General features: G+C 41.9%; 2 protein-coding genes across 2 annotated transcripts; both read right to left on the bottom strand.

The window, feature by feature from the left end:
* Positions 1-1,680: 1,680 nt before the first annotated feature.
* Positions 1,681-2,640, bottom strand: LOC125516988. Its single transcript, XM_048682233.1, has one exon. The coding sequence runs from the start codon at positions 2,254-2,256 to the stop codon at positions 1,945-1,947; it is 312 nt and encodes a 103-aa protein (XP_048538190.1). The 5' UTR covers positions 2,257-2,640; the 3' UTR covers positions 1,681-1,944.
* Positions 2,641-2,792: 152 nt separating this feature from the next.
* Positions 2,793-12,445, bottom strand: LOC125516978 (DUF21 domain-containing protein At4g14240-like). Its single transcript, XM_048682226.1, has 13 exons — positions 11,877-12,445; positions 10,961-11,037; positions 9,999-10,082; positions 9,794-9,907; positions 8,266-8,352; positions 8,110-8,181; positions 7,280-7,347; positions 6,555-6,642; positions 6,398-6,471; positions 5,868-6,231; positions 4,603-4,649; positions 4,422-4,503; positions 2,793-3,255 (listed from the first exon to the last, which is right to left on the bottom strand). The coding sequence occupies exons 1-13, from the start codon at positions 12,187-12,189 to the stop codon at positions 3,127-3,129; spliced, it is 1,599 nt and encodes a 532-aa protein (XP_048538183.1). The 5' UTR covers positions 12,190-12,445; the 3' UTR covers positions 2,793-3,126.
* Between the last annotated feature and the right edge of the window lie 1,497 nt (positions 12,446-13,942).

Here is a 13,942-nt window from a genome sequence, read left to right as displayed (position 1 = left end):
ACGGAAAAGAAAAATAAAAAAGGAAAAAGGAAATTTTAGAAACAGGCCAGCGCGCAGAGCGCGGTATAGGAGGCCCCTAATGCATGTGTAGGCTCAGACGAGGGATTCCCCTGTGTGAAACTTTTTTTATCACTTAATAGCATTTAAGTAATATTTTGCAATTTTGAGGGCAGTTTCCGCAACGTACCATAAGAAGCAATAGCTTCTTTAGTAAATGTGCCTGTCCGTTGCAACTGGAGAGCAACAGCAGATTCTACCTATCTAAACACAGAGTTGCATCGATAATTCAATTTTTTGACGTGAATTCATTCAGGTGACAGACGTAGGGTAACTTTCTCTATAATACTTAGAAGCTCAAGCGGGTATATAATTCGGTGCAGGGAAGTAGATAACAAAAAAATGATAAATGAGATTATGGCCATTCCTCACATCTCACACAAGTTTCGAGTTCAGCAGAATTAGACAGACCGTTGGTGCTCTGCAAGCTCAAAATTCAAATTGCACACCTAAATTTAGTATATTATACACAGACATAATAATAATAATAATAATAATAATAATAATAATAATAATAATAATAATAATAATAATGGTGATCACCAACAGAGCACATCTCGCAAGCACTTGGCCAATATCACTCAGCAAAACCACGAAGTAAACCAAGGAGAAGAGAAGCCCGCTGCTAAGTTCAGTAAGGCAAGGGCGGCGATGCCGAGATGGCTCTAAACAAATCTCCCATGTTGCTGCTACTTCAGTAGGCATAAGTTGTTAAGTACTGACAGTCTAGCAGATAGTTAAGTACTACTCCCTCTGTCCCATAATATAGGACTTTTTTTACATTAATGTAGTGTCAAAAAACGTCTTACATTATAAGATAGAAGGAGTAACAGTCTAGCAGACCATAACTGTTAGTGCGTGCATCTTTTACCATTGCCGCCATTACTACTTGAGTATAAGTATGAATTTATTTTATTTATGAAGGAGATTTGTGTATTCTCTTTTATCAGCTTCTCAACTCTACCTCGACTCCACCGTTGCATTATCTCTATGCTCTTATCATCATTTTTAGCCGTTCTTCCATCGGTGATGGTTTCGTTCAACTACAGTAAACCTTGGCTGCATTTCCATCGCTTGTAAAAATGTTTGGGTGTCTCATCTTATAATGCTAACTCCACTTCACTATATATAACTCATGTCCACTGGCGACGGACAGGTCGCAAACTCCTCCAAGGATGAGTAGGCAACGGGAGGCGGCAGTGCCTTGTGTCCCATATGGGTAGGTCTGTCTCCCATGTTCTACTCTTCCTCGCCGAAGACCGCACTTCACTTCATCGGTCTTATTGTCCGTGCTCACAGAGACGACGGATGAAGGAGGACACGGACTTGGACATCGGGCGCCGACGCCGTAGGATAGGTTTAGGGGTGGATCTTTTTTTCTAAATGTAATGAAATCCGCTGTATTTGTATGAAATCCGTCATGTTTGTATGAAATCCGGGCATGTTTGCATGAATTTCATCCGGTTTGATAAAAAAAGTTTGAAATGTATGAGGCTAGCACTGGATGTCCTCCTCCCGCATCCGTGTTCGTGGACTGGTCCCCCTGACCACGGATGGATGTGAGAGAAAATTTGCTAGTTGCCGTTGGAGATGTCCTAATGACCATAGATAACAAAGACATCATTTTTGTCAAAAAAAAATATAGCAAAGATGTTTACAAGAGGCCCCTGCCTATAACAAGTGAAAGGTTAGGTAGGCAGTGCACCCACCAAAACTCACACGCTAATCTACTCCCACCTGTCTGGCTGTCCTCCAAGGATTAAATTCAGCCAAACAGGCTATAAATTGCAACTTTCCCAGCATTATCATCGATATCTTGTTCAGTGACGCTGTCTAGCCCAGAATCCACAAACTGCTCTAAAACATCAGTTGAGGAGGACGCAATCACTACGACGACGATTCCACGAAACAAACACAACCAGTGTCGGACTCGGCATCAGATGCCTCCCGTCCGACGACCATGCCTCCGCCACCGGCCGCCGCGCGGCCGTCCCGTCTCTTCCTGCCCCCCAACCAGCGCCGCCGCCGCCGAGCCTCCACCTCCACGGCGCGCTGCTTCCGGCCCCGCTGCTGCAGGACCTTTCCGCACGAGTCGCAGGAGACGAACTCGCCCTCCATCCTGACGCGTCGGAGGCCGCCGCAGTGGCCGCACGCCATGAGGGCGCCCGTGGCCGCGACGTACCGCCCGGACATCGTCATCTCTGCCACGTACGGAGGCGCGCGCGTCGGGGGCGCCGCTGGTCGGGGGGTCGATCGGCCGGGTTCGTCAGCGCATCCTTGTGCTCGATTGCTCGGCTGCCGTTTCGTGGATTGTGGTAGCGTATATGTAAGGCGAGGCCCGGAACTGAGTCGGATGGAAACCCGACGCGCTTTAGTTGTGCAGGTATCTTGGCAGCCAAGTTCATTCTTTTCTTAGAAAGAGACCAGAGTGGAAGGAAGGATCGAGATATAGGAAGAGTAGAGCACACGTAACCTACGCAGCGTAGGAAGACAAACGTTGTTTTATCCGGAAAGGGGTGGTGGAAGCCTTGGCATACGCAAGGCCATGTCGGTCTGGACTTCACTTCCACTCGGACCGCTCGTATTTTCCAACAAGCACGAAAATCGCACGCAATATTCTCTCCAGTGCCAAAATAAAATTCAACAGTAGCTCACTTGAAAGAGAAACATATACTCCATTTAAAAAAAAACTGATGCTAACAAAATGTTGTCGAATGCTCGTACATGAGCCGGGATTTTGTTGACTACGCCAATAGTCGATTTGAAGTCAGGCACACCGTGTAGGCATTCCACCTTATAATATTCCACGTGCTTTGACATTCAGAAAGTTTGCGGACACATCTAATTTATCATTTGAACTAGTTCCAAGTCTATGATTCCCAAATGTCAGTAGTTGCTACCGTCCCAGTGATGAATCTCAACGCTGACATAGTGACATTCATGACAAGGTTCAAATTGCTACTGTGGAAATTTACAGCGAGCAAACTCGTATTTACTCTCACTGGATATAGCAACATCACAACATGCTTCCATGCGTCCCGTCGCTCTATTTATGCGAGACATCTACAATTACCTCCTATTTTCCAGCAGAGGTTCGACAAGGTTCACCTGTTTTGATGGGTTTGAATCACCTTCAGTAGCAGGCTTTTTCAAAATTCCAGCAGGCTGTCCAGCCTGCCCTTGCCGGCTCTGCGCTCCCTGCAATGAAAGCGAATTTAACATCTTTTGACCTTCGCATAAGATGGACCATCGGAATAGTTATCGAGAGAAGGAATAGGGTGAGACACCATCATGTAATTGTGGATTGTGATTCATGAGTTAATACATGTCAGTAGGAACCTTCCCTACTGTCTTTGAAGGTTCAAAAAAAATAGCAATTATCATAGAAGCAAGACTAACGGTTATATATTTTTTATAAAGATAAGACTAAATTGCAGTCTATTTAGCAAAGAATGTGTTTTATGTGCAACAATATAAGTTCGAGTAAGACTGACTTCTACAGAAATTTGGCAATTCCAACTTAACAGTTCATATATAACAAAAGCTTACGAAATAACTTTCACCAAACATTCAGTGTAACCAGGAAAAGAATGCCCAACGAGCATATGGGTAAAGAATGGAAGAAGATTAACACTGCCAACAGAAATTTATATATCAAATTTAACTTTGTATGCTATAATTTACTTTTAGAAGATGCAGTATTTTGTAGAGGTAGACTCCTAAGGCCTTGTTCGGTTTGGCAGGGTTTGGAGAGGTTTGAAAGGGATTGAAGGGGATTAAATCCCTTGCAAGTCAAAAAACCCCTCAAAACTCCCCAATCCCCATTCAATCCCTGTGGCGAGGGGATTAAACGAACAGGGCCTAAAGAATCGCCACAACTCAGATGCTAGCTAGAAGCCTATAGGAAACTGAACTCGAAAGTGAAAACAACGAAAAGACAAAGGATCCACTTTGGGCATTGAACTTTGCCTCGACTCCACCTTTGGTCCTAAACTTAAAAACCGTCTGAAACAGACCTTAAACACCAAAACTGTCTGCTTTAGCCCCTTGACCAATTCCGAGGCTGTTTAGAATGGGGATGGTGCATATTGTACAAAAGAAAATTGATCAAAGACTGCACAAGAAGACCAAGATTATAGTCATCTCTTATTTCATAAGTATACCGTTTTAGTACTTCTGTTGTTAAAATGCACATATAATCATATTTCAACCAGTTTCCTACACGTAATAATATTTTACCATGTACTAGTATCAGGATTTGTTTAAAGGCACATGTACTAATATCTAAATGAGAGTAGATTGAGAAGGGAGGAGAGGACCCCCATCAACACTTCCACACATGGTAAGTAAAAAATGGCACTTACGGAAGCCTTTTGAGCAGTTAATCTTCTAACTGATGGAGCCCTTGCAACTGATGACGCGGCAGCAGCAGCAGCTACCCGGATCCTGTAAGGAATATAATTCATTTTTGTGCATATAATATACTCAGCAGAAGTTGAAGAATGCAGCTTGTAGCAAGCAGTTCCTCTAAAGATGAGACAATACCTTTTATGAACATCAACATATTCGTCGGTTTCATCCACTATCTCTTCCTGCAAAATCAGAAAACTCAAAACGGTGAGAGATTCAAAAGATGTTTGAATCAAAATTACGAACTGCATAAATGCCTCCAATTGGGATGATTATCGTCTTAGGATAGATTTCAAATAACAAAGGCTAGGATTTTTTTTTTGCTAAATAGCGAATGAAGCAACCTCCAGAAATTTGATAAGATTCAATCAATCAGACCAAGCAATCTGTGTATAAGTAGATGGTCAAGAGGCAGAGTATATGCATGACAGAACTGTCTAGTGTCTACAGACAACATAATCCTCTAGAGGGTTTTTCCCTTGAGCCGGGGCAAATGAATTGGCCCGACTGACCATGGGAGTCTTAGTTTGGTCATGGTTGAGTGTTGGTCGTGCTTATTCTAGCTGAAACAGTGGGGTGTGTGGGTGCTGTTGTACTTTATAATCATCTAGGGGTAGTAACTCATAATAATAGGGATGTGTGCATCATCGTGATGCAGAGGGCCGGGGTTTTCCCGCTTGTCACGAAAAGACTTTACTCGTAATATTGAGTCAAGAAGATGAGGTAACAAATCTGTTTGGTTTTGTCTTTTCCTGATCCAAATCATACAGGTAAATATCCATGCTCTATGTTTCCTGTCAGACACTCTTAAACTCTGTTTGCCAATAGGTGGAACACTTTGTGTTGCCCAATCCCCATGTTTCAGTATAAATTATCTAGGACCAATACAAATGATTGTCAGTGTTTGGCTATACACAACGAATACAATAGTTCAGAAGGTACATAAACAGAAGCCGTGATAACTTGAAAGAGATTCCCAAAATCATCAAATATTTTAGATGATTAAACTGAATCATGTAACTTATCTTGAAAATAGTATCCGTTTTCCTGAGGAAAAATGACAAGAGCTATACCATAGATTGGTTGTTGCAAGCCAAAATGAAAGTGCACTTCAAGTGTTGACTACAAAATCAATTAATTATGATAGACATGGTTCCTAGATCATCTCACAATTTACCAAAACTGTCACATGATACTATATCTCCCTGCTTTCCAGTACAACATCTACAACAGAAAACGCAAGAGTAAAACAATGAAATGTTCGGGTGCATACGTTCAATATACTGGATTCAGATTGTGTTTTTTGTACTAATAAACCACATATTCGATCGTCCACGATACAGCAGAAAAACAAAACAATGATACATTCCAAAGAACAAATTAGCCAGCTTACAGCTTACCTGCAAGAGTTCTTCAAATACATCTTCAAGTGTGATGATACCAATGACCTCGCCTTCCTCTATGTCCTCTGATGACCGACCCACTCCATTCGATGGCTTATCGTTTTGCTGCACAGAGTGGTGTTTGTTTCCATTAGTCTGCCTGCTATGCGGTGCTTCAATGTCGACAACCACACTTTCCGCCCTTTCTTCAGCATTGGATAGTAAGGGTGCAGTCAGCTGTGTTGCCCCAGCTGCTTCCATGTTTGGTTCAGTTGTGTCGGCTGGAGGATTCTTTGGTCTAGCCTTCACAACAGCAGCCATATGGCTACTCCCTTTCTGAAACTCGTTCAATATGTCATACAAAGGCATGTCCGCCGGAACCCTGAAAAGGTAAATATTGATCAATGATTTCTCAGATTATCTTAGAGGTATCGTACACCAAAGGAGATAGTTAAACTGCTGGAACAATTGTACTTCAACTGCTAGACCAATTGTATCACACACAGAAACCAAAAAAATCTGAAGTATATAATACAAAAGGTGTATACCTCGGAATCCTTCGAATGGAAACCGCACTAACTGGTGTCTCTGTTTCAGCACGAACTGTCAGAAGACTTTTCACCTAGTTAAATTCAAAATGGTTGAGTTAGTGAAGAACATACACGACAAATCACTCTAATACTTCATGGCATAATTGGCACTTACCAACAGGAGGCCAATAACATTTCTAGGGTTTCCTGAGTACACGGGCACACGGCTGTGGCCCCGGGCAAGAATTTTACCAATTGCTTCCCTGCAAATGCAAGTAAAGAAGATTGGCAATGTGCCTTACAAAAACTGCTGCAAGTAAAATAAGTATGTCTGGAAAAAATTCCATAACATAGTGTTCTGGACATATCACTATTTTCATTAATGATTAAACAAAATTTGTTGTTCCTAAGTCAACTATCATTATGAAGGCGCAGAGTTGCATCATCATGAAGCCTAAATTACACGTGTTATGCAGAATACAAAAGATTGTGTCATCTAACTTCAGGCCCACAAATAGATAGAAGAATCAGGAGTTATAGGATGGACTTGAACCTTACGACTAGGAGGGGAAGTACAGAATGACAACCAGATATTGTAAACTGCTTACTGCAACCTTTCAGGTGAAGCAAATGAGCACTAAGTGAATCTGGATCTAATGTGTGGCATACTAACTTTGTTCATTGGAATTGGTGTGCACATCATCAACACATGGCAGCACCCGATCACCAAAACCAAGATTATATACACAATGGCAAAACTCCACAAAAAGGACAACAAAAACAAGAAAGTACAAGGAAAGCAAAGAATAACAAAATGGAATATAATAAAAATATAGCATGAACAATAACTGATAAAATGAGCAAAAGTTCTGGTGTACTAAGTGGGACTGTTATTTTTACCAATCCAATTTGGAGTCCACGTCTAGTGAGAAAGTTGATTCGATAGGTGTCATAGCTTCTTGAGCAGTCTGCACACACAGATATAATAAGATTTCTGCCAAGTGAAGTTACAATAATTCATGCTTTCTCATTCTAAGTATAATCAAGCCGTTCTCTGTCAGCACTGTTCTGTTAAATCGAAATCACCATTCACTTTGTTTCTTTCAAAGAGTTGCAATGAAAATGAGGCACCTAGTTCTGAATACAACACAGAGGATTGCTCAAGACTTGTGAAAAAGATATAAAATACTTCTCAAGAGTAACATGTTTTCTGAAGCTACAAGCCCATAAGGGCCAGTTCTTTTCGGCGATTCTCCCAGAATCGCCCCCCTCCCCAGCTTCTCCCAGAATCGCCACTCCATATTTTTTTTACAATCCTATCTAGTTAAGGTCTAATTAGCTAGGATTGTAAAAAACATATGGAGTGGCGATTCTGGGAGAAGCTGGGGAGGGGGGCGATTCTGGTAGAATCGCCCAAAATAACTTATCAAAAATACGAAGAGAGCTATAAAGCATGAAATAGATCAAAGTCCTCTACAGGCAAGATCATTGGAGATACAAGCACATCATCAAATGTTAAGAGACTAAAGACAAGAATCGTAGCTCAGTTTCTTTTATTCTCCCCCAAAAGCCAAAAAAGGCAGGCACTAGTCACATATAGAAAATAGTAAGTCAAGCAACATCTAACTTTGCACCAAGTTTATTTGAATTCCAGTTACCAATGTCGCCTTCAGATTATGCTTACGCATTACATATAGAAATAGAAGACAAATTATAAACATGATGTGCACCTTTTCAGTCAAGTCCAAAGCTCCACTTATGATTGTAGTCTCATCGTGGGTAAGCTCCCCACCCTTACCAGCCTGCCAGGGTATAAGCATTTAAATGAGAGAATCTTAGATAGAAAGTGTGAACTTCGTAAAAAGTTACATGTTAATATCATGTACCTCTTTGCTGTGTATAGAAACAAGAGCTTTCAGTTGAGCTCGCCTAAAGAGTGCAGATTCATTATGCCCAAGAGCGCAGTCTAGGAGCTGGGATAACATCAAAGTTTCAAATACTTCAATAACCCCTTTAAAAATCAGATCAACTACAATTCAAACTCATAAGAAAAAGAATAGAACACAACAACACAAAATTCACATACTATTTTCCAGTTCAAAAATTTGCATACCTATTGTAGATTTGTAATCAAGTTAGTTTTTACTAAATACTAAGAAAATACGAATCTGCAAGAAATCAAACTCCCATGATCCCATCAACATGTCAAAACTGCATCAAAATTCTGGACTGAATTGTAGTATAGGGCATTAAATGCTCACAGGAACTTTAAACGATACATTCGGTAATCATGCATTGCTCATGTGAATAGAAGCTTCAATACAACTACAACGAAGGACATTGATTAACCTACTCTAAGCTCATATGATGTGTCAGACATAAATCCTCAATGGAATGTACCAAAGGGTCAATCTGCGAGGGCTTGTTGGAGTCTATAGCAATAATCGTGTGTTGTACCATAGCAGTGCCAGAACCCTCACACCTTTACAAATACTGCTTGATTACAATTGTAGCTGGACTCTAATCTGAACCCAACTTGGACTCCAATTGGACCCAATTACTGACTCACCGACATATCGCCTGCTAGCATTTTCATAAACTGTGCTATTCAAGACAGGCTTATCAGGAAAAAATGGCAACCAATATATATATATATATATATATATATATATATATATATATATATATATATCCCCGCGCATAAGTGAGTTCCAATGTGATCAGCTTAGACCTTATCAGAGGAGTTATTTCATTGATAATTTAATCTTAAATGTTAACACACAGAAGATCGTTGGTGTTCCACAAAAGTTAAGTCACTCATGAAGAACCAATATCAATTTTCGATTAAAAACAAGAAATAAGACCACTGAATCGATCCCAAGAACACATGAGGACTTCAGAATCTGGACAAATATCTAAAAAATCCGAAATAAAAGTACCCTTTTGAATCCATCAATTGCAATGTACTTAACACAGAACCAAAACTAAACCCTTAAATTCCAATGCTTTTACTAGTTTCTGTAGCCAGATGCATGATGGGATTCCAACTATTAACCATATTTACAATCACTAGTAGCTGTTCTTCTCGATACATCTAGCAGCACTGCTTTCAAGTTTCAACATATGACAGGGAATAATTAATAAAATTAATTGTTGCAGGGCTAAATATTTGTGAAGCATACAAACATACAGAGCTACAAGGGCTAAAGCATAAAAACTAGAAATAACTTGCACATTAACTATCAGAATCTCCAATTAGGATAGTGCAATCCAAATACCAATCTGCCCATCAATTGTGCCACTAAATTGAGCATAAGCCTTGTAATAATCTAATTCATGGGATTTCCAAACCATAGATTCTATGCAATTAACTCATAGGCACCAAACTTGAAAAGGACATATAAATTTCTTTACCTTCCCAATAGGGTATGCAATAGGATAGCACATGATCATGAGGATACGTACAAGCCATACAAAGTTAGCACCCACCGCCAACCCATACCTAGTACAGATTGCTTGTGGTATAACCTGGTGCCAAAATAGGAAATTAATTAGACCATACCTGGCATTGTAGAGGAATTAATAACACGAAATAATAACAATGTTTGGAAAGCAGTACCTCTCCAAAAGCAAGAACAAATGTTACTGACAAGACAACAGCGACAACAGGATGAAAAATCCTGTCAAGGAATATAGGAAGAGCCTGCAAAGGCCACGAGCACAAATGAAAAAAATTACTGGCTAAAACAAAGCATTGTGCAAAAGGTACCAGAGAATGCATTCTCTATTTACCAATGGATGTATGATTCTGAATAAAGCGGATGGTGGGAACAAGTAGTGCACATTCATGTCAACTGTACTAGGAGAAAGAACTACGTAATAAGGTTTGCAAATGTGAAACAATGAATGCAGAAGATCCTTTGTGCATAGCTGAAAAACAATATACCTAGGACAAGGATGCATATGACAACATGGTATGACTTATGAGTTATGAATCCACTTAGCAGTCAACACTCCAGTTATATTGTGCTTACTGCATGTTTTATCTCATAGCATGCACTTCCAATTTGCAAAATCACGTAAAATGAAATATAGACAGTTGCATATCAATCCTATCGCAAATGAAAAATACAATAGCACGGTCCACTTCGTGAATAAATCTACAGAGGATGCAATAAGCACGACAGTCAATCTCATCCAAACTTTCTTCAAGGCATTAACATAGAACTAAAGCCTCTTCTCCGCAATTTTAATAGTACAACTAAAGTAAAATGGTGTGCAGATTCTGATGAGCACCCAAGTTGCAGATCGGAATCACTGGGTATCTGTAGCATAATATTATTCAGCTCAACACCTCTGTCTTTAAACTCATTTATGTGTTCAGATAGAAAAGTGGTGTATTGAAGTTCTCTCTGTCGATTCGTTTGTCTGCACTAGACCATATCTTAACATGTTTACCAGTATATGATCATCAGAATCCTAGTTAGAAACTTGGAAGAGAGGCAATATGTTTGCACAAATGTACTGATGACAGTGCAATATAGTGTGATAAATCGTTAAAAAATGCAACAAATTATGTACCTCCATGGCAACAGCATTACACAGTAGCAGGGTGACAAGAAGTTGGTGCTGCTTTTGAACAACTGGAAGGATAGTAGCTGCAGCAAGCAAAACACACAAGTAACTAAAACACGAACAGTGACAAAACCCGATTATTAAATTACAGATTTTCAAAAGAAGAAAAGTGATAGTAGCATCAGTGTAGAGGCACACATTAAATGAAACCTGCTGAAAGAGGTGACAGTTAAGAGTAACACGAGATAGGCAGTATCGCCACTTTGGCGTTTCAAGTGAAAATTCCTACCACCTGAAGGTCTGAGGTTCTGTAATGTCTCGTGACAGATTATGTCAATTTACAGCATATCAGAAGGATAAACAAAAACACCAAAAGTTACAGCAGCCATAGTTGCATGACAACCCTGTAAACAAATGTGACAGATCAAAGAAGCACTAGATTACATCTTTATAGTATATCTACTGCATAATACTTCCAACTCCCAGTTGACTAAAGTATCCTCTGATCATTTCATATCTGCCCACGTAAGATGTGAGTCCTACAAAAAGCCAAATCCCATCCACACCCCCTTTTCCCATTTCCCCAATTCCTCACTACCTTTTAGTTAGTCCAACTTCCCTTCCACAACACTTTTAGAAACATGTCATCATTAGTGACGAATTTTTTAACTGCCAGAACCGGAAATTTTACTAGCAGATGGTTTAGCACATGAGCAGACATGGTCGGAGCCCTTAAATCCTTCCGATTCGTAACATAAACGGCAGCGTATAAACCACAATTTTCAACCATTCAGTAACGATACCCACAATCCCCAAAATGTAACGTACCGCGATACCTCGTAAAATCATCACTCCTTAAACGGAAAACAGATCGAGCACAACGAGGGGACGGCGAGGAAAACGTTAGGGGTTCGGATCGGACCAGCCTGCGCCTTCTCGGAGTCGGTGCCGCTGCGCTGGAGGATCTCGAGCTCGACGAGGCCGAGCGACATGAGCCCGAGGGTGAGCCCCGACATGATCCCGGCGAAGAGCACCAGGAAGCAGGAGATGCCGGCGTACGCCCACCACCCGACCGACCCGAATGGCGTGTCATTCCCCTCGAGGACGACCGCCGCCACGCTCACCCCCGCCGCGGCAGCGGCGCTCGACGCCGGGCGCGCCGTCGCCGCGACGGCCCGCACGGCCGCCGCCAGGCTCGCCCCCCTCGCCCTCCCGGCTCCGGCCACCGCCGCCATCGCGCTCGCCGCTCCGATGTGTCAGAGCCAAAGCCCCACAGCCCGACAAGCGCTGGCACCGTATAAGGATGTGGGCGAGAGGTAGGCGACAGGATCACCAGGAGCGGAGCGGAGCGGAGCGGGGCGCGGGAGCCGTCCGATGCGCCGCGAGGCGTGGGGGTGGCCGTCGATCGGACGGCTGACGAAAGGAGCGCGGGGACACCTGTCCCGCCGCTCGGGAACCCGCTGCGGCCGGGCGGTACACGTCTTTGGCGTTTTGGACCGTGGACTGGAAAATTGGCGGTGGCTGGAGTACGTGTGCTGAGTCGCTGGTGGGACTAGATTCAGCATTTGTGCTCGCGGTGCATAACGGCATGAGAAAGAGGGCTTCACGATGGCCAACTTTGATGATGTGATTGTAGATTGTGATGTTCCCTTCCATGTGCCGATTCTACCACGGAGAAAACATTGGGAAAAAATTATCGTATATGCAGGTGCTTGGCAATAGTTTGACATGGAAGTGATCAGAGTTGGTGACATCAATGTTGATGGTAAGATCAAAGATGTCGTATGGGGTGATTGCCTTATTGGTCTGCCCAACTGTTACTACGTACAAAAAATTATCTTGTGCATTAGTGCTGCCTTTTGATAACGACGTTGACAGTTACGGATGAGGGGAATACATGCTACCTGTCTTGCCAACACATGCTATTTTCCAACACGCAGCACTCCATTGCTCTTGTCAACAAGGCACCTCGAACTACTGCTGCTAGCTAGACAAAATCCGAAAAAGCACAGTACTAGTATCTCAGTTATGGACGACTTTGGGCTTGAGACAGACGTGCCTAATTTTCAAAAATAAAAAGACAAAGACGGACGTGTTCATGTGTTGTGTTACCGTGGATCTCTACGGCATCATGATTCATGAGATCATGATAATGCAACTCATACATACTCACTTTTCTAGGGAAGTCCAAAGATAATCTAGTGACGAGTAGACATCAGTTCTTTCTTTTTCTCCTTCTTCTTTTTGTTGTTGAGAAAAGTCACCCAAAGAACATCAGGAATTATTGACTTAGCTTGATGCTTCCATATCCATAAAGAAAAACATCATGCGGCGTGAAAGCATCATAGCCCGGCCCAAACCAACCCGGGTAGACACTATGCCTTGGTTTTGTTAAAAAAAAACTATGCCTTGGTTTCTATTAAAAAAACAATGCACTGTTTTTTTCTTTCCAAAATCACTAATTAGAGGGTTGTGCTTGCCAAAGATGCTCACATAACTTCAGCTTGCCAGCGCTATTCAGGAAATCTTACCTCAATCCAACTTTTGATGTGACAGTCGAATTTATTTAGGACATCTCCAAAGCGGACCATCAAAGCGCCTATATATGTTAAGATCATAGTGTCTGAACCGCTTTTGCCATCCAATAGGGTCCCCTAAATGACCGCGGACCAATCTACATGTCTGATTCCCGATATATTGGAAGGAAACCTGTCGAAGCTATCCGGGAGTCTGAACATCTACGTGACGAACCAAAAGCCACCACGTACCCCACACACTATGTCCTCATCTCTCTCCCTCCCACGTATCGGGGTGTCTATTTTGAGGGCTTGCATTGGAGATGCCCTTCCAAAGGTTGATTCTCATCTTCTCCATGGTTACAAGTGGCGCATTGGACACTTGTCACAACCTGTGAGTTTTCTTTTTTGCCTTTTTTCATATATTTATTTCCCAAAACATTTCATCTCTTAAACCATCTGTCATAATCAC

This window comes from Triticum urartu, chromosome 1 (assembly GCF_003073215.2).
Source record: "Triticum urartu cultivar G1812 chromosome 1, Tu2.1, whole genome shotgun sequence".
Classification (NCBI taxonomy): domain Eukaryota; kingdom Viridiplantae; phylum Streptophyta; class Magnoliopsida; order Poales; family Poaceae; genus Triticum; species Triticum urartu.
This window is presented reverse-complemented; position numbering and strand designations above follow the sequence as displayed.

Bases quoted from the DNA above. Each gene is read 5' to 3' on its own strand.
- LOC125516978 (XM_048682226.1), bottom strand. From the start codon at position 12,189: ATGGCGGCGGTGGCCGGAGCCGGGAGGGCGAGGGGGGCGAGCCTGGCG. The intron at 4,650-5,867 runs GTAAGCTGTAAG...CTGATTTTGCAG, and splicing joins TATTTGAAGAACTCTTGCAG to GAAGAGATAGTGGATGAAAC. The intron at 3,256-4,421 runs GTAAGTGCCATT...CTTTCATTGCAG, and splicing joins TAACTGCTCAAAAGGCTTCC to GGAGCGCAGAGCCGGCAAGG.
- LOC125516988 (XM_048682233.1), bottom strand. From the start codon at position 2,256: ATGACGATGTCCGGGCGGTACGTCGCGGCCACGGGCGCCCTCATGGCG.